We start from the raw sequence: 27,684 nt of genomic DNA, 5'->3' as shown, positions 1-27,684 counted from the left end.
AAGAGTAAAGTGGGACAAATGCAAGTGCTGATTTCCCAGCAGCCTAATTGTTTCAAGTCACCGCACATCTCTGGGTGCCCCCAGTGCTGAGCCCGTCCATCTCCTCCCCAGCTGTCATGGACTAAGTTTCCAGAATCCAGAAATCTCCTAGCTAGGTTTTATCCCCAGAAGTCCTATAAAGCTCAGTTCCCACACTGGGACACCAATGCTCTGGGCCCTGTGAGGTGGGAGGCAAAGTGGGTGGCTGGCCACAGCCCACAGCTGTCCCTCAGCAGCTTCCGTGGTCTCGCCCCAAAATCAGGGGTGGTGACGATCCCCCCACAGTGACCCAGGGACGTGATGAGACGACGTGTGGGACAGTGCCCAGCCTGCCGACATGTGACAGCTGAACATTACCATAAGCAAGCATAGAAAACGCATGTGTACAAAATGCCACTGACTTCGCTAGGTGACATTGCCGTGGCCTCTCTTCCTGTTTACAGGAGAGTCTGATTCTGTACGCTAAGGGCTGGGCTGTCAGCCCATGAAGGCTTCCCGCGCACATTTGAGTCTGCAGGCTTGTGTGCTGGCATTCGTCACTATTTAAGATTCGAGCTATTGTTTTTGTTTGTAATGGGAGCCTCACCATCCCAGGACAAGGGGACTCTTACTGCAAGCACCCCTCAGAGCAATGGGACGATGGCCTGTAGGCCACAGGCCAGGATGACAACGCAGGGAGAGCAGGAAGGCAGTGTGCTGGGGGCTGCAGCCAGAAAGCACACAGAGTCCTTCTCTGAGAACATGTGAGAGTACCGGTCTCCAGGACGCGTCTCTCAGGGACGGTGCCAAGTGCAGCCCACTTTCTCAGTCAGACAGAAACAACACGGCTGCTGGATCGGCATTTCTGTTCCCTGGGCCCCCAAATGGTATTCACCTCCCATCCACCCTGGCAGTCCCGGGGATATGAAAATGGCTGGATTCTATTAATGCTTGTTTTCTTCTTTCTCTTCTCTACAAGGACTCTGTGGACTTTCACTGTGCTCATTCACATCTGTAGTTCTGAGAGGAGAAAGCAGGGGCTCTGAGGCTAAGCATTTGATCCAGGAAGCCACACAGACGCCAAGCCCTGAAGGAGGTCTGGAAGTGGGAGCGCCCCATGACAACAGGGTGTCGGCACACTATGCCAAAGAGCAGCTGTGGGTAGAGAAATCTTGCTAATGACGAAAACAAAGATTCTGGCAAATTGGATAAGAGCTAGTCACAGCTGGCCAAGTGGTTTTACGCTTGGCCTCTACTGTGGCCATTTTTCTTCCAATGCCTCACGTTTTTATTGTACTAGAATTTTGTCATCACAGATACTGCCTGAGACAATGGATAGGGAAACTAATTCCACGCTGGCACTTTCCACTCTGAGAAGGAAATTCTGAGCAGGCAGGGTAAAGCTGGCTATGCCAAACATCACACCATTGGGAGGCACTGAAATGGCGAACTCCCAAAATTTTGCTTTCTTCCTCACAGCCTCGCCTCATTCGCGTCAGAAGTGAAGTGGTGGCATGGTCACTGGTGGACTGGTGGCAGGCAGGGGGACATTATAGGCCACAAGTGAATGCAGGAACAACTAGAAGTAACCACACTGAAAATCGGTCCACACTCTCCTCTTCCCCACGCCCAGCAAATCACAGACCTCACCCCACCTTGGACGGCAGCTTCTCCCTCTGTAGGACTCAGAGGTTTCACACTTGCCCTTCTGCTGACTACAGACATGGGACAAGCATTAATGCGACAAAACCAATGAAGCCTTTGAGCCTCCTGGAGAAAGACCCTAAGGCAATACCAAGAAGTGCGGTTCTTTTTCTGCCAAGCCCTCCCAGTTTACACAAGGCCATAAGGAAATGTTAACTTTACCTCCCCAGCAAGGGAGAGATGTAATTACAGCCCTGAGACGGTTTCCCCACATGGTGTTAGTGGGTAAATGTGCCAGCATTTTAATGAGGTAAAACATGGATCTTCTTATTCTGTGTCAGCTGCTCCTTTCTCTAATACAAAGTCACGTTTATGACAGAGAGAGAGAAGAGAGAATAAGGGAGGGAGGGAAGAAAGGCGGAAGGAAGGAAAAAAGGGAGGGAGGGAAGGAAGGAGGGAGGGAGGGAAGGAAAAGAAAGGCGGAAGAGGAACAAAACCAACAAGATAAGGCCGCCCTCTGGATTCTCCTGGCGAACCTCAGACACCCACAGACCTGGTCCTGAGACAGAGCACAGCAGCACCGGCACCGCTGCTCCTGACAGTGAAGAACACATGCGTCCCCACAAAAACTGTAAACGCTGAGTGTGAAGGAATGTCAACAATTCTTAAAGTGTTTGATACTGTGTTTCCTGGAAAATAAGACCAGCTCTTATATCAATTTTTGCTCCAAAAGACGCATTAGGGCATATTTTCAGGGGATGTCTTATTTTTTCATGTACAACAATCTATATTTATTCAAATACAGTCATGTCATCTGCTTCGGGAACATCGTCATAACGTACTAAATGCGTCCATCTGGCTGACGATCTTAAGCGGGGCTTATTTTCAGGGTAGGTCTTATTTTGCGGGGAACACAGTAGTAGCCCTGGATAGACTAAATGAAAAGAAAACTTTACTCAAATCCTATTTCAATAAATCCCAATAAAACAAATTCTCCACCAATGCTGTGCAAACTTCCCTAATGGCTTCGCAATGATGTGTGACAATTTATTGATCACCTACTACGTGCCACTACGTGCACTGGGCCCTGCAGAAACCCATGTCAGACAACAGCCAGTTTCCAGTCTCATTTCTAAACAAACACAGTTTTGGATGGTGGCAGGTGATTATGGCGGCTTCTCCACCTCTTTACCTTCTCTGAATGCATCCCACTGACGGGGGACAGGGTTTTGCGCCCCAAAGTATGCCTTTTTAGGGATAGTATTTTAAGCTTGTTATTTTTAAGAAATGAAAGACTCAAGAACCTTTTCCCACTCCCCTCCCTTACCTACCTAAAGGAATTCAGGTAGAAAAGCAGGCTTAAAGAAAGGGAGCTGTCACCTTAGCATGATATAATGAGGTGTGGCAGACGGGGAGGCACCCGCGAAGTGTGTCTGCCAGACTCCCCTCTGCATCCCCCGTTTATGGGTTTCTGGGCTCTGGCAAGTCTATTCACCAAGTGTTTGTTCCTTCTCATCTACCTGTGAACCGCCTACCCTCCTTTTCAAGTCCAAACCACTGCCCCCCTTTGTCCTTGGTTCAAGACAATGTATGAGCCTCAAGTGCCCCATTTGTCCTTGGGTCCCCAATTCTTAGGAAGCCCCCGTATGTACCTATGTAATAAATCTGGTTATTTTCCCGTTAATCTGTCTCATGTCAATTTGACTATTAGACCAGCCCGGACTTAGAAGGGGGAGGGAAAATTATTTTTCCTCCCTTACACTACTCGCCCTTCAAAGCCCCGTAAATGCCCATCCCTCCACAGGGCTTTGACCCTTCACCATCTCAGCCTCCAGCAGAAGTCCTTTCTCCCCTTTGGGGACTCCCTTTGGATGTCGAGGGACATGCTGTGAACAGCTTCACTATCACTGATGTGTCACCCCCTCCAGGGCCGTATACTGCCCAAGATGGACATCCTGAGGACGCGCTCACGGTGCCGTTCACGCCTCCTACCCACCCCGCCGATGAGGCTCAGGCGTGAGCATCATCTGGGAGCCAATGAGACCCGGGGCGTCTCCAGCCGCACCCCACACCGACTTAGCCAGATGTGCACTGAACACATTACCAGATGATTCAGATTATGTCAAAGCTTGAGAAGCTCTGTTATATACAACGAATGCTCAGAAGGTGTTTTTCACATACAAACCAGCTTCTGCACAAAACCCACCCTCACCCCTCGTGCTGTGACTGCAGAGGAGCTCAGGAGCAGCCCCACTGGTCCCCCCTTGGGCTCCCTCTAGCTTGCCACCCGTGGTCCCTGTGCATTTAGTCAGCCAGTCATGTATGTGTTCACTCATGAAACATTGACTCAACACACCAGGCACCTCGCACATCTCACAAGAACATTTATCTCTCACCACACAGGTTTAGGGAACGTAAACGGGAGAGTGTTATGTGACTCGGTGCTAAGTGGCTACCAGGCTGCTTGTCCGCTCCATGAACTCCTGGTGGACCAGGGGGGCACAGTGCACGGACTGAGCCCCCTGGGACCTGCTGGCCACTGCCCCGGGGCCTAGCTGTCCTGGAGAACAGCCCCAGGGCTTCTCGAGCAGCTCGCGTGCCAGTCACTGGACACTGTGACACACAACACAGGCCCTGCCCCGAACTTAGCTTCAGTAGACAGCGACGTGCAAACAAGCAAAAACACAGAAACACGCACTGCAGCCGCCCTGACGAGGTGCAGCCTATGCAACCCTCTCCCCTTAGGTATTTCAGAGATACTTGGAGAAAAGACTAAAGAAGTGAGGCCTCCAATGAACGAAGCCACTGGAGACAACCGAGTCGAGAAAGTTCACCAGGTCTTGATCAAAAAGAGTCTGATTTTCCACCCGCCATAAGCCTTGTGTGTTACAGCAAGAGCTGTGTTGTTAAAGGTAAAAACAAACAAACAAAAAAACAATTCCAAGACAGCCCACGGCAGTCAAAAAAAAATTGTGCGATAGTGAGGAGCTTTAAAACTGGATTTAATTAATTTCAAGGCAAAACTAGGTTTAAGTGACTTTCACAGACGAAAGTCAGAGGGTGCACTGGCCCAGCTTGCTTGCTCTGTCTCCGTCCACAGCTGCACCAGGCTTGAGGGGGCACCTTCCCCTGCCCCAGACTTGCCTCCTCTCTCACACACCCATCCTCACCTAGTATCGTTATGCAGTCAAGACGGCCTGTCTAGAAAGAGGAGTGGGAGAGTTCAGAGAGTTTCACCTCCATTCCTAAATTCCTCTCCTTCCTCCCCCCACCCCATCACTTTCTAAAGGCCACCTCAATCGTGTAGGGAATAAGAACACCACACAGCACTGGCTCCAGGTGTTTCCTACAATAGGATTTGCAACCTGCTTCCTTTTGGGTCCACTCACCCCATTCCTGTAGTGCCCCCACTCCAATGGTCTGTGAAGTATTCATTGGGCATCTCAGAGGGGGTCCATTAGGCCGAAGACCCAAGCCTCAAGATGAAGCAGCTTCCAGAAGCATCCTTCAGTCTACGCGCTACGTCCAGGCCAATCCTGGGTCTGCCGCACTTGGTCATCCCAGGAGCACCTGTCAGGTTCACAGTGACTGGCGGAGCCCGGGCGCTACCTTAAGCTCTCTGTTCCCCACATCCAGCAGCACTGAGTGAACGTCCTGCACTCAGCATCCAAAGTGCCCACCCTCTAACACACTCTACCTTGTGTGCGTTCAGTCACCACGCCATCCTCATCTGCTTCCGCTCCAACTCCTATTTTGGGTGCCTCATTTTAACCATTCTTTTCTGGCTGCTGACCAACTCCTCCATTTTCTGTTCTCATGTTGTTACATCTCCTTTCTACTTTGGGTATTTGGGCCACCCTCATGGAAACCTGATACATTCGACCCATTTGGCACACCCTGGCATCTCTCAAACCCATCCCATTTTCTCTCTCATCCTGGACAGTAAGAAGCCACAAAGCTGTGTGAGGGCTCATCTTACAGACATCACAAGGTCAGGGACTGTCTCCTTGCTTTCCTATCTCTGCCCCCATGTCTAGCACATGACAGGTGTTCAACAAATATGTTTTGACGAATGGGTCATTTACAGACGTACCACCGTGGGCAGGCAGATAGCGAGTTAATGTAGCTAATCTGCAGGAAGCCCATGTTCCTGGACAATCACTAAAATTATACTTAGAACCCAAAGGATTCATGCTCGTAAAGTGCTTTGAAATCCCCATAAAATAGTCCTGTAAAGTAGTGCAGTGTCACCGAGTGCAGAGCAACGGGCTGCACGATTCATGTGGGGTGAAGAAGACAGATCTGAGCGAGGAGGAAACGAGAAAGGGGACATTTGGGGGAAAGAACAAATAATCAACACACAAAATAAAACTCACCCTTATCATAATCGTCATCCTCAACTGCTTTTTCTTGGAGTTTCTGAAGCTTTAACCTTAAGGAGTTTACCTACGTTGTTTTGAAGGGGGAAAAATGAAAACCAAATTACAACAGCATTCACACAAACTTATTTTAGTAAAGCTAAGAGCATTTAGAAACTATTTTAAAACTGAACTTCTTTATTCTGCTTCTTAAAAAGAACCACAAATGTACATTTTTCCAAAGCCAGATGTATTTGTTTCTCAAAAAGAAAGTTATATAAGTGTAATTTGAGCATAAAATACAGAGTTAGAATGTTATTTTAAACAAAAACATCACACTGTACCTTTATCTGCATGAAAAAATGCATAATAAAAAGGAATATAAATTTCCCAACCAGACCAATAGGTCTCTTCTAAAAATCCCATTAAAATTATGAAGGTAAACAGAGGAAAACTGGAAGAGAAACCAAGAGAAGAGGCAGACTTTCCTGCAGTCTGGGGAAGTGTGACAGAAAAACTTCATAAAACCCTTGTATGTTGTCCCAAGGTTCACAGACTTCCCATCGCACAAAAGGACTTTGTCTTATCTGACCCGCAAGCACACTCAATGGTCCCATCATTTGTCTGAGAATCACCAACAGTTCATTTGCAATCACTTTTCTTCTCTACAGGAGGCCCAGGGATTTTCTGATCTGGATTCTTGTCCTATCAGTGAATGGATTTGGGCTGGTTCCCTGAAAACCACCTTCGTCCTGTCTTTGCTGGCTTCCAACTCGCTCAGGTGTCACCCCCTCCAGTCTGTGTTACATGTCCTCCCTCTGTACTGCCTCCATGAACTGCCACTGTGACCTGCACTTGCTTCCACCCATACGATCCATTTAACAAATATCTGCTGAGTGCCTCTTAGGTGTCTGGCTGAGATGCAGCACAAAATTCATAGCCCTCTAGACTCCCATTCTTGTGTAGGAAGACAAAGAATAAAGATAATTAGCAAGTTTTATGGTGCCTTAAAAAGTGAGTATTGCTATGAAAGAAGAAAAAAGTAGAAGTAAGGGGATCGGGGATGCAGGTAGACAGTGGGGCTGCGATTTTAAACAAGATCTCCCTGAGGTGACATTTAAGCAACGATTTACAAGTGTAAGGGAGGGAACCCTGGGAGAAAAAACGTTCCAAGGAGAGCAAAGCCAGCATCAAGGCCCTGGGCAGAGTCTTCCTGGTGTTGCAGAGCAAAGCAAAAGGCCACAAGGTCTGGAGAGCAGCGATTAAAGGGGAGATCGCAGACGATGAGGTCAGAGGGATGAGGAGAAATGCACCCAAGAGACGAGAAGGCCATTTAAAAGTGCATAATTTACTCCGAGGGTCATGGGGAGCTGTTGGGGAGTTTGAGCAAAAAGACACGTGATCTGACTTATATTCAAACAGCTTCATTCTGACCGCTGTGGGGAAGGGCCGAAGGAGGGAGGGAGGATGCTCCGGAAACAATCGGGAAGGAGGGCATGAGAGCGTGGATTATAGCGGAAGCAGTGGAGATGGTGACAAGTGATCTGTTTCTGGATATACTCAGAAGAGGGCTGGTGGAAGACAGAACCAACAGGATTTACTAATACATCGCGTGTGGGGGTTACAAAGAGTCAAGAGGATGCCAGGTTTTTCATCGGACCACTAGCAGCATGGAGCTGTAGGCAGTTATCTCGGTACTTATATCCACCGTGTTACAGCGATAGTTTTGTTTTGCTTCATTTCGTTGTGCATTCCATTCACCCCTGAGCATCTGCAGGTGAGAACTCTTCTGCATCCATGTAGAAATGGCAGCGCTCACCGTGATCCAGCTCTGCACTTCTCTGGACACTCGAACGACAGCACCCCCTCCCCTCCCTGGTCTGGCTGACGGGTGTGAGCGGAAATGATAGAGGTCACAATTAAGCACTGATGCATTTAATTGCTCCTGTAGGATCCCCGAGTGTCCCCCTTAACTCAGTGACTGAGGAGGCCATATATTCAGGGGGTACAAGCTGCAGTCCTGAGTAACTCAGTGGAGCCAAGCCCCCAGCCACCTCTGTAGAAGGAGAAACATGAGCAAGAAAACATGACTGCGTTACATTAAGCCTGTGATACTGTGTGGCTGTCTGTTCCTAACACACTGTAACTAATACAATCTCCAAAACCAGGTGTTGCGCTAGTGTCGTCAGCAAATACTTTCTGAATGGATGAAAGAACAAATGGATGGTCATGTCAACCCTTTTATCCTTGAATTCTCCTCATTACAAGTGCAAATTTTATCAGGAACTTAGTCCTACGTGTTAGCGATAAAGGCTGTATTACCATGGCCTCAGCCAAACGATGAGATTATGAAGCACTTACCTAGAGCTAGAGCAGAACAACTACAGGAGAGAAAGTCAGAGAAAACTCCATTCTCAGCCAACGGTCACCTCACTTCACCCCTCTTGTCCAATTATCCCTGTAGGACCCGGAATTGATGCCCTGAATGTCCATCTTTGCTGGAAGCACAACCACTGATGGGCACATCTCATGCAGTGACACAAGCCACGTGAGGCAGGCAGCTTCTCTCCTTTTCCTACAGCTTCCACAGCCTGGGGAGGGGTGGGGGACCTGACTTGCAGGGCTCGCCCCACTTCCCTTGCCTGCACACCTAGTTAGCATTTCCTCTTATCACAAGTTTCTCAGCCGCCCCCGCGCCCTGGCAATGTCCCTGGGTGGCTATTTCTAAACAGCATAAAACACACAGCCGACTCTCATTCATGGTAGTTCTGTTCTATAAAGTGTCCGTGAACACTCAGTCAGCAAATATGGAACCATTGCCTGGGGGAAGCACAGGGTTAGTTCCCTGTGAGCCCCTGGGCACAACATTTTTATCACCTGACCAATACATCACCTTGTTTCATGTGTGTTTCAGTTAAAAGACACCACATTTAATATATGTTGCTGGTTCATTAACCCTGAACTCACACCTGAACGGAGTGTTTCTAACACACACATTTTCTCCACATGGGGCATGGCAGACGTTCTGCACGTGGAAGCAGCAGACAGCACTGCAGCTCGCTCCGGGGCCATTTGAAGCAGTGCAATCACCAACAAAAGGCATAAAAAGTATGAAAAGCATGGCACTAAACCTACTGAAAAGGATACTTACTTACAGGCTAAGAGCTGAAACAAAAAGGCAGAGCATCGCCTTGAGCCAACTCAGCTGGGACATGCCGTCGGGCGGCTAGTTTTCAGCCCTTCTGTGCACGTCCAGAAGCGACCAGGAAAGCATTTCCAACCCTGACTTTGGACTAACCAGTGAATTTTAGCAAGTAAGCCAATTCTCAAATATAGAACCCGTGAATACTGAGGACGGACTATTTTAAAAGGAGGTAAAACTCAAATTCCTGATTTGCGTTTTTACTTAATATTCTAAGGGATTAGACTGCAATACCTAAAAGGCCGCAGAACACTAGCGTCCCAATCTTTCACAGGGTCTTTTTGAAGAGCCTTAGCCCACTCCTTGTCCCAATCCTGAAGGCGTCCCCAGTAGCCTGAACGAGCACTCTGGGGCCTCAGTACAAACAGGATGAAAAAAGCAGGGCCTCCCCAGGCGAACCCCTCATCAGCTACCGGGAGTCTCTTCCTCCTACTGAAACACAACTGCCTTCCTATGAACCCCGTGGCCTGGGCGGCTCTCCCACCTCACCCATCATACAAAGTGAAATTTTCACACAACAGACATCCGAATCATTGACTGTGGCATGGCGTTGCCCCAGTCCAAGTCAAGTGTTATATGACCACAAAGACACTTGCACTACAGATAAACTGTGTCCAGATACTACTAGTCCATGTTCCACTGGTGTCTGTGTGGCTGGGGAGAGGGGCCTTACCCTGCGGGACCTGATGCTGTGTCTAGGTAAACAGTGCCAGGATCGAGTCCAATTGTAGGCCACCCCGCTGCCGAGGGGAGAGCCTGGTGTGGGGGAAGGAGCCGCCCATCAGCACTGGTGACCAGGGCCCCTTAGTGCTTTTGTCCTCTGTGTGTGTCTGCCTCTCAGATTCTCTTCTCATACCTTAGACAGTCAATCCAAGCAATCTGCCAGATATCTGTGGTCCATCTTAACAAGATCAATTACTTCACTAAGAAGAAAAATGAAGAGAGCATCTGCTGAGGGCCAGGAAGTATGCTAGGCACCAGACGTCCCAAAGTGCCTAAGAGTCGTAGCCTGTAGTTATGAAGCTCATGGTCCACGCGGAACTTGGACCCACAAGTGAATCACAGTTAGATGTGGTGGGTGCTATAACGGGGCACATCCAAAGTGCTATGGGAACAAAATGGAAGGAGGGGTCCGTTTGGTCTAACGGCATAGGAGGCATCTCACAGGGAAGCGGCCTTGGAGCCACACCAGAAGGGATAAACAGGAACTTGGCAGGTGGGAAGGAAATGCCCGGCAGAGGGGAAACTGAGCAAAGGCCTGAGGCACGGCTTTGCCCGGTGTCTGCAGGAACAGGACGCAGCACAGATGGCCGAGCTGGTAGGACTAAGGCACCGGGGAAGACTGGAATGGGTGGGAAAGGGCTCAATCATCATGACAAGGAGCAGGATACTGTCCCGAGGGACACTGAGCCACCAGAGGTTTCAAGCCAGGGAACACCACTGGCCGCCACTGCTCCAGAGGATAACTGCTGGGCAAGCGGAGGATGAACAGGAGAAGAGACGCTGGAGGAAGGGAAATGCGGCAAGAATCACTTGCAAAACCAGGTGAGCGTGAACCAGGAGCTGACCCAGGGCCGTGGCCATGAAAGGAGGGTCAGCTGTAGGACTCACAGGGCTGAAGACTGACCAGCTGTGAGGAGGGTTGCAGTTTCTCTAAGGAACTGAATGGATGGATTCTATTATTTCAAATCAACAAATATTTATCAAGAATGAGGCCCTTTCCTTTAAAACAGCTTTTAGTGGCATCAGTTTGGGACACGTCTAACTCGAGGACCCCACGCCTCACCTGGGGACAGGGACCTGCACACCTGGCCCAGCTTCGCTATCTCCCTGTTGTACAAACCAGACGGCTGGGCTGAGGTCCCTGAGGGCCGGACATCTGGCCACAGGTGAAGAACTGAACGTAATTGAGGTGTGTACTGGGAATGGATGTGACCTTCACATTTGCAGGTACTTCCACCAAATGCCTGAGTGGGTGCCCTACTTCGCTGCTTACATGTACATATGTACACACATGCACACGTACACGTGTGCACACATACACAGAAGGAAAACACAGTCTTTGACTTGGACGAGCCACACAGCCCAATGGGTTGGACACAAAGCGTCTCTGCCCGGGATTCTCTGGGAACTTTTGGGACAGAACCAGCCTGCCCACTCGTAGCTGCTCCCAGCTGTCACATAGTGGGGGGCCAGCACCGGCATGATGCTGACGTACAAGTACACTGTCTGTACTTGTTCCGAAGCACTTACATCTCATCTGAGCCACAAAACCATCCCGTACAATATAATCGCTTTAAATAAGGAAACTGAGGGCCTGAGGGGTTCCAGGACCAGAAACGAAGTCTGGCAGGCAGTCCCCACCACAGCAGGACCCCAACGTCGGCATCACTATCTGTATCTCACCCCCACACACCAGCCAGCGCCGTCCCCCTGCCCCCCGGCCCGTTTCCTGTTTCAAGGCAGAGCCAGGCTGCATTGACCCACACCAGAAAGGGCAGGGGAGCCTGTGGCCCAGCAGAGAGCAAATCTGAGCACCTGTATGGCAGGAAATGAAAACGAGGACTGACTGCTCAGACTGAAGGAGCAGAAACAGAAGTGCAGCCACAGAGGCACTGCTGCAGCTTCTACGGGGAAGTTGGTAACCCCAGGGCCACTCATTTCCTGCCCTCTGCCCACAGCTAATCTGAGTATGTGACACGCCAGGCCCCAGATGTTGAGCGGACACTGACCTCCAGCTGCCTGCGGTTGATCTGCAGGCAGTCCAGCAGCACGGGCTCACATTTCCTAAGCAGCGTGTCCCAGCGGAGAGGAGACCCCTCGAACCATGAAGGGTCTGGGAAGCAGGAGGAGGCAGCGTCTGCGTCCCACATGGAAAGCGTCTCCCACTCCAGCCTGGGGCTGCCCTCTGCGGTCTGGGCAGAGTCTGCCAGGCCCTGAGCAGCCTTGAGACTGAAGGGGGGAGAGAGAAGTCGAGGGTCCTCGCAGGGCCTGTCCAAGCTGGCAGCCTTGGCTCCCATGTCCTCGGCCTCTCTGGATGGGGGGCAGCCTTCTGCTTCTCCGCGTTCCCCAGCAGATCTCATTGAGAGCTGGATGAAGCTAAAGCTGGAGGTGAAGGCCGCCTGAGAGTCGGCAGGGGCGGAGGGGGCCTTGGGGCCACTTCCAAGGTTGCAGCTGGTGCCAGTCACCTCCTCTGGGGACAGACAACCTTTTGTCCAGGTGCACCTTGCTCCTTCACCACAGGCTGCATCCCGGAGAGGGCCCGGGGCCTCAGAACTGTCCATGGACGGAAGCTCCCTGTGACACCCAACGTCCCCAGGGCCACACGACCTTGTCAGCCTTTGCGGCAGTTTGGTGGCAGCTCTGCACTGAACCCCAAAGCAAGCTGAGGTCCCTGCCACCAAGGTCAGGTGACCCACACAGGTCAGAGCCGAGGCTGCTGTGCCCGTGGGAACCGGGTCTCGCCACTGGCCTCCAGGGTCAAGGCCATGCCCTCCAGCCCTGGCCTCGGAGTGGTGGGACTGCTCACTGCTCTCCCGCCCCTGCGCCCAGGACGGCGTGCCCACGGCAGGGGAGAGGAACCCGATCTGGGGCCCAGCTTCGCTTCTCATGTAGCCCGGCCTCCGTGCCAGCCGCCTCCTCCGAAAAGACACTGCAGGCGGCAGGCAATCCTGGCTGCCTGGGAAGAAAAAAACAGCATATTAAACACACAGGTCTGATGGGCTCTGCAGCATCTGCATTTGGAGAACATCCCTCGGTTGAGAGGTCATCTCCCGGGGCACCTGAGATGTTGGCTCAGGGGTCACAGGCCACCCAGGCACGAAAACCCTGATAATGCCTAGAAAGTGTTTGCTGAACCATGTAGAAAGCACACAGGTGCCAGCTCCGCTGTCTGGCAGCGCAGCTGGCCTGCTAGGAGCTCCGCCTGCACGTTGGCACGCACACAGGAGACAACCGCAGCCGCTCTGCGGACCCCTCCGGCTTCTGCCTGTTGGTCTTTCAGGCACATCAGCACTTTCATCGGGGTCGGCCTAGAAAGCAAATGACTTGAAACCAAACACCAGCATACCCCTCAAAATGAGACACAGCCACTTATTCTAGCTGGTCATCGAACAATACATGACTTTTTGTTATCTGAGCTGTCCATGACCCTGCACGCCCGCGGGCCATAAGAAGCTGGCTGTGACAAAATTTATGCTCGTCAGTTCCTCTCACACAGTGGGTGACATGAGGCCCTGCTTCATGTGTTCTCCCAACCAGGGGCTGTGCTCCCCTCCCAGCTATGTAAGAGGAACAGAAACCATAAAACATGCTGACACCTCACAGAGGCAGGAGAGTATAGCCATTGAGAGCATAGGCTCTGGCACCGCATTGCCTGGTTCAAACTCTGCCTGTGCCATTGCTGGTTGTGTGACCTTCCGCGAGTTACTTAATCTCTCTGTGCCTCCGTCCGCTTATCAGTAAAATGCAGGTAGTAACAGTACCCCTCTCATGGGGTAGGGTCATGTGAGCGTTAAACTAAATGAGTTACTACACAGAGACCACTGAGAACAGTGCCTGGCACACGTACGCAACAAGTGTGACAGAAGTGCTGCCTATTATTTTTACTCTGCACAGACACCTGGCTTCTCACAGGCACCTGTGTCTTCATCTACATCAGTTTCGTTCGCTCTCTACCAAAATCATATGAATCAACCAGACCAGGAAAATAACTTCCCTTTTAAAGTTAAGGAAACTGAGGCTCAGAGAAGCTGACATTCCGGAAACGCCTGCAAGTGGTGCAGGGACCAGCGCTGACGTCCCCTGACCACACTGCAGGCGGTCCTCTGCCCTGGGCCCGGCCGCGCGGCCAGGCAGTGAGATAGAAGGCACAGCAGTAACCACAGCGGTTGGCATCCACGGCCTGGGGCCAGGCATGGCACAGAGCTTGCTCCGCCCGCACCTCCTGCCATGCCTCCCAGAGCACAGCAGGTTTCAGGAGCTTTGTCACAGCAAACAGAGAGACTAGGAGCCTAGGGTCCCACAGTTATGGCCATGGCACACACCAGTCTCTGGAACGGTGTCACCGATCACCCCTGGGAAATGAGCACCAGGACGCAGGAGCCACCTGCTCCCTGAACTTGAGTATCTGTGGACAAGGGAGCCCAACACGTGTTCACCCATTGGCCTGCTCTTGCCAACTGGGTGTGCCAACTGCAGGGACCCAGAAAGGGCTAATGCCACCCAGTGCACAGAGTTCTGGAAGCCTGTCGTGAAGGGACGATAGAGAACGCGGGCTACCAGGGGTGGGACAGGAAGTCAGGATGAAAGAAAGGAGGGAGGCGTTAAAGCTACAACCCCAGGAGCTCGATACAATTTTGACTTTATAAATGAAGGAATGAAAGTTCAGGCGGTTTTAGTTTTCCGCAGAACTCCCAGATCATAGTTTTCCAAGACCCATTTTGCTCATTACTGAACAATAAACCAGCACAATGTCTTACATTCAATTTGTTTAACAAAAGGTGAATGAATGAATAGATGCAGGTGGATGGATGGGTATGTGGGTATGTGGGTGGGTGGGTGGGTGGGTGGATATGTGGGTGGGTGGGTGGGTGGATGGATGGATGGGTGGGTGGATGGATGGATGGGTCAGTAGATGGGTGGGTAGATGGATAAATGGGTGGACAGATGGATGGACAAGTGCATGGGTGGATGGGTGGATGGGTAGACAGATGGACATGTGGGAGGTTGGATAGACAGTTGGGCAAGTGAGCAGATGGGTGGGTGGATGGACGGATGGATGGATGGACCGACGGAGGGCTGATGGGTGGGTGGGCAGACGGGTGGGTAAATGGGAGGGAGAGAGGACTGAGGTCTATATGGCTGCAGATGACACACTCACTCTATATCCTCTGCCCACAAGTATACCACTTAGGATGAAAACTTGAAACGACAAGAAGTCAACAGAAACACTTATTTTTCTTTTTTTCTCAGGACAGAGGTCATGAAGAGCTGGAATCAGTAGAAAAGGGCATGAAAATGTACAGAGGGAAGCATTAATAAGCCAAATTGGAACACCCATTAAGATGGCTATGATCAAAACAAAATAAAACATGGTCCATCCAAACAAGGGGACATTACTCAGCCTTAATGAGGAAGAACATTCCGACACGAATGGACCTGGAGGTCCAGGTGACAGAAGGACCACTGCTGTGTGATTCCACTCATATGAGGTCCCTAGAGGAGTCACAGTCACAGAGACAGAAAGACAGAGAGGAGAAGGTGGGTGCCAGGGACTGGGGATGGGGAGTGGGGGTGGGGCGTCAGGGGGGTTGCGGGGGAGCAGAGTGAGTGTTTAATGGGGACAGAGTGTCAGTCTGGGAAGATAAGAAAGTTCTGGAGATGGTGGTGGGGTTGGTGGCATAACAGATGTGACTGTACTCAATGCCAATGAACTATACGCTTAGAAATGCTAAATTCTGTGATATATGTATTTTACTACAATTAAATATTTTTTTTAATTTTAATAGACCAGATTGGATCACCATGCTCTCTGGTCCGAAGGAGACCCTGTGCTTTCCCTCTGGGGTTTCATCATCTGAGGATGTCAGGCTTCTGATCACAAGAACAGTCTGCACAGGAGCTGGAGGTGGGTGGGGACCAGAGGGAGGCTGAGAAGGACTCTCCTATGCCCCATAAAACTGGCAAAATATTTTTTAAAAACCAATGAATCCAAAAGGAAGTGGAAAGAACACTGAATTCTGACTTCAGTTACCAAAAGAAAACAATTCAGCAATTTCCTATCTTGAGAAAAGAGTCCTGTGAAATCTATATTATCTTTTAAATTGCTTTTTGGTGCAAGTACCAGTGACCCAAATAACCCTTCCAAAGTTAAAAGAGTGATGCTCAGTGGAAAATAATTTGTTTGGAATTTCATTTCTTTTCAAATGTTGTGTGGGCACTTCAGCCTGCATAGCCTTTTCTAAAGCTGCTCCACCGAGGGTTCTGAAACCCCCAGGCGGCTTCTAGTCACTGCACAAAGCAGTTTCCATGGGAACCCGTGGTCCTACTGGGGTTCCGGTAAGATGCCCATGGGCCAAGGTGCTGCGTGAGCCACCAGCAAGAAGCCCAGACATGAGGAAAGTGGGCACCAGATGCGGGGAGAGAGGGAAGAGTCAGGCTGCAGATGGCCAGGCTCCTGCACCCACCTGAGCGCTCAGACATCCTGGTGCGGGCCTTCCCAGAGGTGGCCTGAGAAGCACACTGTCACACACTATCCATCCTAACCCTTAGGGGAGGGCAGAGGGGCTGACAGCCAGGTCTGGAGGGCACTTCTGGAATGGGCTGGAAGGGTTAGATAAAACCCACATTAGGTTCTGAAACCTCTAGGGAGACCGCAGTTCCCCATAACCAAAGTCCCCCTTTTGCACTTTTCTTTTTTCAATTTTTATTTTTTGAGGAAGCTCATGAAGTCGCCTCTGACCAGAATCAATTATCACTTAATGTCCTGCGTGAAATCCTGCCCTGTGGATTTGTTTAAAATCCAAGCCCTGCCCTGGCGCCATGTAGTAAGAAGGGATCTGATGAAGTCAGACCTTGGAGAGAAAGATTTCTTCCTGACACCTAACTGCTGGGGGAGGGGAAGAGGGGGATGAGGAAGCAGATGGTGGCAAGGCAAGGGACGGCCAGAGTGCAGGCTGGTTCCGAGAGTTGGCCCGGGGAAGCCAACTGGGCCCTCTGATCTTTGTAAAACGAAGACATGGTTTCCTTCTGCCCATCTGGCCCTGGAAAGGCTGAGGAAGAGAGCCTCACCTGGCCTTCTCCACCCTCAGAGCTCACCTGGCCTTCTCCATCCCCACAGCCTCACCTGGCCTTCTCCATCCCCACAGCCTCACCTGGCCTTCTCCACCCTCACAGCTCACCTGGCCTTCTCCATCCCCACAGCCTCACCTGGCCTTCTCCACCCGCACAGCCTCACCTGGCCTTCTCCACCCGCACAGCCTCACCTGGCCTTCTCCACCCTCACAGCTCACCTGGCCTTCTCCACCCTCACAGCTCACCTGGCCTTCTCTACCAGCACAGCCTCACCTGGCCTTCACCCGCACAGCCTCACCTGGCCTTCTCCACCCGCACAGCCTCACCTGGCCTTCTCCACCCTCACAGCTCACCTGGCCTTCTCCATCCCCACAGCCTCACCTGGCCTTCTCCACCCGCACAGCCTCACCTGGCCTTCTCCACCCGCACAGCCTCACCTGGCCTTCTCCACCCTCACAGCTCACCTGGCCTTCTCCATCCCCACAGCCTCACCTGGCCTTCTCCACCCGCACAGCCCTCTTCTCCACGATACATTCGAGGGAGGCGGGGCAGGCACTGACTTCCTCTCCATCGTGCAGACCTGCTGGTCCCTGGTTAGGTAGGACCCCGTCTCCACCCCATCAGGCCCAGTGAACTCTGAGAAGGGAGGGAAGTGAGAGAGGGGCTTAGGATGCTGCCGGGAGCCAAGGGCCTGTGCACACCGGGGTGAGGTGCCAGGACACCTGCTGACCTGAGTGCTGGGAAGCGCGGGGAAGCCGATGTGAAGCAGCCAGGTCAGCCTGGCCCCGTCTGTCCTGCCCCTACTGCTCCCCCTTCACCCACCCAAATCCGTTCCATCTTTGGCCCCAATTCCCGCCCCCGGCAGCTGATCACCTCGTCCCAGGGCTTCACCAATGACCCACATCACTCCTTTCCCCTGTTTATTAACAGCCAGCACTGTTAGTTATTTTCCTGGGTGTATGTAAATTGTTCCCAACTTATGCCATAGAAGCTTCCTGAGGTCCTCATAATACCCCCAAAGTCCTACTACACACACTGGACAGACAATATTCATTTTCAAACAGGAAATCCAAAACATGCAATTTAACAAAACATGCTACTCATAAATTTACTTGGAAGATCTTAAAACTTGACCCCAAGTTAAAATCTACACAAAATTCTCCCGTGAACTGGGGCAAGTCTCCTGGCTGCCCCATACCTCAGAGTCTAAGCCCCCGAGGAAAGCCTGTCTGCACCCTCAGGGAGCTACAGGGACCCAGAGGCCACTGCTGACAACGCAGAGGACAGCTAGAGACGAACAAGCCCAGAATGACTTCTCTAAGCATGACAGTATGAATGTACAGTGGAAACGCAAATTAGTCTATTCTTTTCACAGAAGGAGCTTTAATCCTGCTTGGCCTGGTTGGGGCATAAGACTTTTATAAAACGTGCAGGTTAACCAAAGATTCCAAGTCAAAAAGAAACCACACATCTCTATGGGTTAACTTGTTTTCAGAGTCAGATAATATACAGTGAGCACAAACTCTCTAGTAGCTCAGGTTCACTTCTTCTGGAGTCCGGACAGCACCTGAGGATTCAGAGCTGCCTTCGGTCATCGTAACAGCATCCAGTGAGCAAGGCAAGTGCCAGTGTAGGAGAATCAACCAGGACTCATTCCCATTCTCACTGTGCGGCACCTCACTCAACACTAGCTGCTGTGTGGGCTGCAGACAGGAGCAGCCCAGCACCCCGGCCCCAAATGCTGGTGATGTAGCAGGGATGGAAGTCATCCTAACTCATTATGCAGATGCCCACGTCTCTTTAAACATGGCTTAGTCTGCAACACCTTTGTTTTTACTCACTGTCTTCCACTATTACACACTCGTCCACACAAAATGCCCACACCTAACACCAGGCAGCACCCTCAACAACCTAAGCCTAAGTCTGGCCTGAAATTGGAAGTCCAAAAGGAATGCATTTTCCACAGCCCTTCTGTGAGTATGAAGGAGCCTGGGTGTGAGCGTGTGTGTGTGTGTGTGTGTGTGTGTGTGTGTGCACCCAAGGGTAATACAAATACAAATGTAAGTGTGCATGTACATACACATTTACACAGAGTGTAGCTATACACATGGAAAGAGAGAATCTTACACAAGACAAGCATCCTTCCTACTCCCCTTCAAGTCTCCTACCAGAGGCCCGGAAAGCCATCGCCTAGGAGCCCGCACTGGGCCTGCTGACAGCTGCCATTCACAAACCATCACGTTCCATCCCATCAATAAGCAGACTGTCCTGGACGTGAGTGTCACCAGCTGCTCTTGGCAAGCAGAGCCACTTCACCAAACTGAGCTGGCCTTTCCATCCTCGTCAAAGCAGCATGCACTACAGGTGTGGACGCCAACCGGCCTGCAGGACATGCCCTCTCAGAGGCCAGCAGAGTGCCACGAAAGCAGCGCTCTGTCTGTTCCCCCATCAGACTCCTGGTCACCCAAATGCAAGAGCTGTGACTCCCTGGCTGCAGACATCACCTCATACAAAAGCCTCACAGTCAGAAGGGACAAATCTCACACTGAATTGTGATTTAACTGGCTACAGTGCCAGCCCTGAGTCAGCGAGAGTGGAAAGGTTGTTCTGCGTGGAACACAGGAGAGAGAGAGTGCTAAACGTATGAAAAAAAGCAAAAGAATGATAACCAGCATAAACTGATGGGGGGTGCCCTAAGGGATTGAGGGGGTAACCTTCCATTTCTTAAGCTGTTCTATGGGTGCTGGTTATATTACCATTCTCAAACAGTAGATGCAAACCTGTGTATAAAAACATAATTTTTATAACTGTGAGCTATTCCGTGACCATTGTTTGAAGCTCACAGCGCCGTGGAGAGGGCAGATAAGTGAACACGCTATGCAGACCAGGCTGCCAGCAACCCCAGCACAGGCAGCAGGAGAAGGCCTCTTGAAGGAGCTGACCCTGGGGTGGAACTGACAGGATGAGGCCACAGAGGCCACAGAGGAGGGTGAGGTCATCGCAAGTACACAGCAATGGAGGGGTGACAGCCCGAGGAAGTTCAGAGCGGCTGGGACTCAAGTAGGGTTATGCAGCTGTGGGGACAGAGGCAGAAGGCAGCTTGAGCAGCCTTGGTGGCTTACAGTGGGGGCAGGGAGGGGACCTGCATTGGAGAGAAGGCTGGAAGCATGTGGTGTGCAAGCCAGAAAGCCTTAGGAGGCATTCTGCAAGAGAAGGGCTTGGGAAAGAAGTGACCAGAAATGCCCTGAGGACACCATTTGTGACTCCAGAAGGTGCTGGCTGTGAGACAGCAGTCACACCACAGGCAACCCGGAGGCACCCAGCACTGCTCTCTTATGTGTAGGACTTGGCACCCCTTGCCGTTAGCTTTAGCTCAGCTCTAACAGTGAGAGTAGAGCAAGTGGTTCCCAAAGGTAGCTGCACGTTAGAGTCACCGGGGTAGCTTTTGAAAGTTCCGAAGCCCAGGCCATACCCCAGATGGATGAGGTCGCAATGCCGGGGAGGGGGACTCTGCCAGGGCGCATCTTGGAGCTCCCCAGGTGACCCCAGTGGGCAGCCAGGGTTGAGAGCCTCTGCTTTGGGGGACAGTCCTACTGAACCTCCTAGTACACCTGGAACTCGAAAGCACCAAAACCGTGACACTCCCCACAGTGCAGAGCCTGTGCCTTTGCAGACTCTTCTCTCTCCCCCAGCATTTTTCTTTTCTTAAAATGTGGCTTTACAATGGAATTGTAATAGCTATATACGATGTCAGAGGAGTAGTAGATTGGGGATGGGGGTTATCATTTTGTGAGGGGTGTAAATGTCTAGCTATTATGTCACTTTGTACAACTAAAATTAGTAACAATGTGGCCTTAGCTGCTAACCACTACATGTGGACAAAGTGTGGTCGGTATTTAGAATTCATCCCCACATGTCTGTTCTAAATCTTCTCCCACACACAGGGTTTCCGCTTTCGGAGCTCTGGGCCCCACAGCATGACCTCCCAGGAGGACAGGCCAGCAGGAGGGCCATGCTGAACTATGTCACTTCCCTAATGTGCTGGGAGGACAGCTGGGCCAGCAGCGGCTCAACAGGCAGCCCACTGTGGTGGCTCAGGGTCACGGCCCATGCATGTGACCTGCAGCCTAGGGTCCTGGACTGGATCCTGGAACAAAGAAAAGACGCTGGGGGAAAACTGGTGAAATCTGAGTAAGAGCTGGGACTTAGCTCACTGCACCAATGCTGGTCTGTGATTTGTGGTAACTGCACCAGGATTACATAAGCTGTGGCGTCAGCGGAAGCTGGGAGAGGGGAAGGGACTCTATTATCTTTGCAACTTTCCTATAAATCTGTAAGTATTCCACAACAGAAAGCTGACTTTAAAAACATGTACACATTGGGCGACCAGTTGGCTCAGTGGTTGGAGCACGGTGATCATAACCTCAAGGTCAACGGTTCGATTCCCACATGGTCCAGTGAGAAGCAACGGCTTCAGGTTGGAGCTGAGCCACTGGTGGATGGCCAGTTGGCTCCATGGTTGGAGCACGGTGCTCATAACACCAAGGTCACTGTTTTGAGTCCCACATGGGCTGGTGAGCTGCGCCCTCCACAACTAGATTGAAAACAGCAACTTGACTTGGAGCTGAGCTGCACAACCCCCCCACAACTAGATTGGAAAAAAAAAAATGACTTGACATCCTGGAAAAACACACTGTTCCCCAATATTTCCCAAAAATAAAAAAATAAAAAACATGTACACACAAGCATACACGATTTATGAACCTGTACTTTGCAGTAGGAAAGGGTATGAGCTCCGGAGGCACAATGCCTGTATGTAAAATCCAGCACTGCCATTTCTGAGGGAAGCCTGGTGAGTTAGGTACAGCTGAGTGCTCGTACCGCCCGGTCTATAACATGGGACTCTAATGCACAGAACTGATGGCCATAGACGATGTGATGAATTTCACTGCTCTGTCCCATGCGTGGCACAGAGGAACCGTTCAAAACTGTTTTTATTTACAATTCAGGAATAAATACAAAAATATCCTGAACCAAAGGCTTCTGGACATGACCACCTGGAGCAGAGTTCAAGGCAAAGGTCAATCAGAGCAGCCTCAGCTCAGGCTCTAAGCCTATTTTGGTACTGAGGAAACTCCCAGGGGGCAACGGGTCTCTACACACACAAACAGACAGACACACACACACCACATATACACACACACCACACACATACACACACCACACACATACACATACACACAAATATGCACACAACCACACACACCACACACACATATATACACACAGACACCACACACATACACACATATACACACACCACACACATACATACACACATACACACCACATACACACACTACACACATACACACATACACAACCACACACAGATATACACATATATACACACCATACATACACACTACACACACAATACATACAACACACCACACACATACACACACACCATACATACACACACCATGCATACACACATACAACCACACAAACATCCATGTACATACACATACACACACACCACACACACCACACACACACAAGCACACACACCCATAGCTACACACACATACATGCTTATACACATACCACACATACACACATATGCACACCATACATATACATCACACATACACCACATATATACACACACGTATATACACACGCATGCGCAACACACATACATACATATACACCACACATACAGACCACACAAATGCACACAGCACTCACATATACACATATACACGCACACACATACATATGCCATATTTTGATGTGTACAATGCATTCCTGTGTATAATGCACACCCACGTTTTTGGCCCAAACTTTCAGGGGGAAAAAAATCTTTCATTTTAATTTTTTAACTCAAATTTTTATTTGTTTACATTTAAGTACTTGTTTTTGGTATTATAAAGGAATTTTAGCATTTATTTTTTAACATATTATGGTACAAGAAATTTTATGGAACAAATAATTTTGTACCATTTCATAGTACAAAACACAAGAACAGATACAAGGTATAAGAAATTTTACGTACCAGTAACAAATTTACGATATTTACACATCATAGAAGGCCAAGAACTCTTCCTCATTGCAAGTTTGTCGTAAGTTCAACAGAACTGATTATCATACTCCAGGGTATTATTTTGCATATGGATATTGTTATTGATTTCTAGAGTTACACTTTTAACTCATAAGCATAAATAAAAGAATTAAAAACATTTATATAGATACGGAATTAGTACTACCCGTGTATAATGCTCATTCTTATTTTTCCCTCACAAATTTGAGCAAAAAAGTGCGCATTATACATGACAAAATACGGTACACACATACACACTACACACATACACACACTACACACATACACACGTGCACTCACAGCACTCACATATATATATACACATACACACATTACACCCACATATACACACATACATACACGTGTGGACATACCACACATATGGGTACACATATAGCATCCAGCACCGTGTCACATGACACAACCTATGTTCTGTGGACCAACCCCTGCCCAACTCTCTGACCCAATTTTCTGTTCTCTTCTCTTTCCTCTTTATGCCTCGAGCTCCTTCCTCCAGTTGAAGCAGGTAGCTGAGCTCTTTGGCAGCAGGAAATTCATAAACCACGGGGAAGGGTTTGCTCCGAAATCACTGAACATCCTCTCCATGGTGCTATTAATTCTCATAAATGATTGTCTTTTTCTTTCCATGTAAAGCACTACTCAAAAATCCGATCGCCATCTGAACCCCCCTCAAGAGTGCTGCTAGCTACAGATGGGTGTCGCTAATGAATTTTTTAACTGCTGCCCTAATAAAATATGGATGAACCAGAAGGAGCCCTCTCTGGGGCTGTTATTTCAAAACAACTAAACAACTTACATTTCTGCTCCTGCTTTTTACAGCAAAGCGCAGCCGCCAGCTCTCACATCCCCAACTAACAAAAGACAGCTTTGCTCATGCTGGTCCATCCACAAAGTTCTCAGTTAGCTCTTTAATGCCATATTTTATGCACGGGCTTATTTTCCTGGCTTTCTAAATGCCCAGCTTTGCATGCCCATTGTGAGATTTGTTTATTAAAAAACGATCCCAAATTGTCAGCCCTTCACACATAAGTAGTATCCCAGAGACTGGAGCATCTTTCAAGAAGGTCCCTACTTTGCACTAAATTTTTGTAATACTCAGAATTTAAGCCCACATCAAAGGTTTGTGCCACTTTCAATGCCTGCCCTTAAAAATGATACAATTATAGCACTGCAAATGTCCTGCCCAATGGTCCTACTAGAAAACGAGAGGAAGTTCGGTATTTTTTCCACATTCCAGTATTGGAACTCTATATATTGGTGTGAGGGAATAAGAAAGAAATCAGCATTATATGATCCCTGTGTGATAAAGACAGGCACTCAGTTCTGGTGTGTGATGGGTGGTGAAGGGCTGAGAGCAACCTGTAACTTAACTGGGTCTGACATGGAAGGAAACTTTATAATATGATTGTCTTTTGCCTACACTTGAGGGCTCTCCTTTCAAAACACTTCTCTAGTCTCAATTCACTCTGAGATACCCTATAAAGCCTCCAAGTCATACGAGGCCGTGACTGCATCCAGAAAGCTCAAATCCTTCTGATTGATTCAAACACCATTAGCATTTGGAGTTGATAACTAGGCAGAGGCTGGACTGGAGTTAACCTTCATACACCTAAAATTAATACTTGATGAAGATTACAGTGGGGAGTACTTAGGGTGCTTTAAGAGAGCAAACTGTTTCCAAGTATCATTGACATTCAAACAGCACAAACTAATTATAAAGAACCGCGTCTCTTGTGCCTTTGTGGTGCCTTCTGCTGCTGCGGCCGTCTCCCCGGGCACTTTGATGCTCACATGTCTGAAGTGTGCTTTGGTCATACCAGGAGGTTTCCATGCTGTTGGGAGCAACGAAACTCCCCTGAAAGCTTTGGTTCCCAAAGTGGCCTCTTACATGATTTTTAAATTATTAAAATGAGATGCCAGTGTCTCCACCAGTCACTACCACCAGATAGATATCATGGAAACTCCCAGATCAGGGCCATCTGCCCAAGGAGACAAAGAGCCGGAGGTGCTGCTGCTCCCCTGGGGGCAAGAATCCAGACTGAGGTGGCAACATACTCTTAGATATCACAGCTGGGCACAGACCAGCACCCAGCTAGGTCACACCAGGCGGAAGTCACTCGTGCAGCCCACGGCCACACTCACCTGGGAGGTAAGTGTCCATCAGTGAGGGACAGTGAGTGTGCATCCGTGAGGGACGACAGGGGAGATGAGTGTGCGTCCATGAGGGACGACAGGGGAGACAAGTGTGTGTCCATGAGGGACGACCGGGGAGGTGAGTGTGCGTCCGTGAGGGACAACGGGGGAGGTGAGTGTGCATCCGTGAGGGACGACCGGGGAGATGAGTGTGCGTCTGTGAGGGACGACCAGGGAGGTGAGTGTGCGTCCATGAGGGACGACCAGGGAGGTGAGTGTGCGTCCGTGAGGGACGACCAGGGAGATGAGTGTGTGTCCGTGAGGGACGACCGGGGAGGTGAGTGTGCGTCCGTGAGGGACGACCGGGGAGGTGAGTGTGCGTCCGTGAGGGACAACGGGGGAGGTGAGTGTGCATCCGTGAGGGACGACCGGGGAGGTGAGTGTGCGTCCATGAGGGACGACCAGGGAGGTGAGTGTGCGTCCATGAGGGATGGTGAGTGTGCGTCCGTGAGGGATGGCACCCCCAGCGGGCAACATCAGCCAGCGGGGCTGAGACATTGCCTCACTCTATGGAATTCAAGTCATCCATGTGAACCGGTCTGTACAATTAACTCTCCCTCAGAAAGGAACCTACTGTTCAGGAGTGCAGGGGGACAAGGCTTGAAGGAGGCAGAACAGTGCTCAAGAGGGTTCGCGTGCAAAGCTGCCTCCATCCACTTCGCAGCCCAAGCGTGCCTCTCAAGCCTGGGCTCTCTCAGCTGGGGAATGTGACTGAGCTCTTCCTTGCAAGGTGGTTCCCTAGAGAGCCTGTGCTCTGAGCCGCTGTCCACACCCCCTTCTCTCAGTACAGCCTCGATGTCACAGCTGCTGACACCACCATAATCGGGAGCAAACATCTCTACAATGCAGAGCCGCTTGCCCGCCAGGTAGACACAAGACTTCCTTCCCTGTGCTGCTCACGCCCCTCCTGGTCCAAGGAGAGCAGACACAACACACCTTCCTCTTCTCCTCCTGTCAGTGGTCTTTACCAGTAAGACCAATCGGCACATTACAGGTCAGTCTCCTACTCGCCATCTCATTCCAGTCCTGCCTTCCTGAGGTGACGCGAAAGTCACCTTGGAATGTGAGATGTTCACAGACAAGCCCTGAGTCACCTACACACATGACTGATCTCATCGTTATATATGAGGTTTACCAGTTCAATATTCAGAGAGAAGGTCTGGTTGCAAAAAGAAGGGCTGGATCTTGATTCTGTCTGACCCCATCTCAGCGTTCCTGAACAAGTCCCTTAACCCGTTCATGCCTCAGTTTGCTCATGTTTAAAATGGGCATAATACTCATACCTTGAAGGACTGTTCTCAAGATACAAGGAAATCACTATTATGTATTTTCAAAAGCCTATCAAAACTGTGGCAAGTGGTGATATATGCTCAATAAATTTTCATTTCTTTCCCCAACTTCTCCTGGCACCTAAAGACATCACTGTATTCTGATAACATCTTAGAATTTTCCTGGATAGTCTTTAAGAAGAGGGAGGAGCTGTCTCCCATTTTCCTCCTGTGTGTGTTGAGGGGGCAGTGGAATCTGTTAGTCAGTTCTAGTAATGTTATTCAACAGTCAGCTTCAGAGTCAGTCTTGTTTGGGTTTTTGTTTCGTTGTTTTATTGGTTTTCTTTTTTCTTCTTCTTATTATTATCCTAAGAGGGTAGAAGACACTAAAGAGAAAATAAATGGGCGGACATAAAGACCAAGACGTCCACAGAACTTTACAAACTATCAGAAAAATATCAGACAACCTGTAAGCATTTTCTGATAAATGCAAGAAACTTATAGCTTTTTAGTAGATCTATATTTTCCCTCAGAAATCCTCTCCAGGTACCTGCCTGGACCAGGCACCACCCTTCTCTTGTTCCTTAGGGGAGCGGTTCAGAGAAAAAGTAACAGTCCACCTACTCTAAAAACTCAAAATCAGTTTTTTTTCTCCCCTCTCATTTACCTTCTCCATTTTTGGGCTGTTTTTCTCACCCTCCAGCAACAGCCAAAGGCCTACTTCTTTTTTTTTTTTTTTTCAAGAAAGGTTTTTGATAGCTAAAACAAACTGGATAAATCTGTTTTTCTCTAGAATGGGCTTTAAAACTTGAGTTAGCCCTTGCTAAGGGAACAGAGCTTCCTTTGTATACAGCCTATTTTGAAATAAATGAGGCAATCCTGGGTAATAAATTGGCTTTAATTCACATATTATACTGAAGGAATGTGGAAATGAGATTGGGAAACTGCTGTGGTGTCTTTGAAGAATTTGGGAGAATAGAAGATACATCAAGAAACTGGAAACACAAATACCCTCCTATGTCCTAAAAAGGGAACAGGTCATTCCTGCAAACTGAAGTCGTGGTTGCAAACCAGTGAGCA

The 27,684-nt window shown here is 49.7% G+C and overlaps 1 protein-coding gene across 12 annotated transcripts in view; it reads right to left on the bottom strand.

Moving 5' to 3' along the window:
* DISC1 (DISC1 scaffold protein) overlaps positions 1 to 27,684 on the bottom strand; it is a 337,450-nt gene that overhangs the window by 287,844 nt on the left and 21,922 nt on the right. For 11 of the 12 annotated variants that reach the window (XR_012490698.1, XR_012490699.1, XM_019712899.2 and 8 more), the window contains exons 2-3: positions 11,955 to 12,901; positions 6,039 to 6,108 (exon numbers count right to left, since the gene is read on the bottom strand). Coding sequence is in view for 10 of the 12 variants with exons in the window: in XM_019712899.2 (XP_019568458.2) it covers positions 6,039 to 6,108; positions 11,955 to 12,901 (1,017 nt within the window). In the remaining 2 variants the exon portion in view is untranslated. The remainder of the gene's footprint in view (positions 1 to 6,038; positions 6,109 to 11,954; positions 12,902 to 27,684) is intronic. The other variant, XM_074316484.1, reaches the window with a different exon arrangement.

This window comes from Rhinolophus sinicus, linkage group LG12 (genome assembly GCF_036562045.2).
Source record: "Rhinolophus sinicus isolate RSC01 linkage group LG12, ASM3656204v1, whole genome shotgun sequence".
NCBI lineage: Eukaryota > Metazoa > Chordata > Mammalia > Chiroptera > Rhinolophidae > Rhinolophus > Rhinolophus sinicus.
Note: the sequence above shows the minus strand (reverse complement) of the source record. Positions and strands in the feature narration are given on the sequence as shown.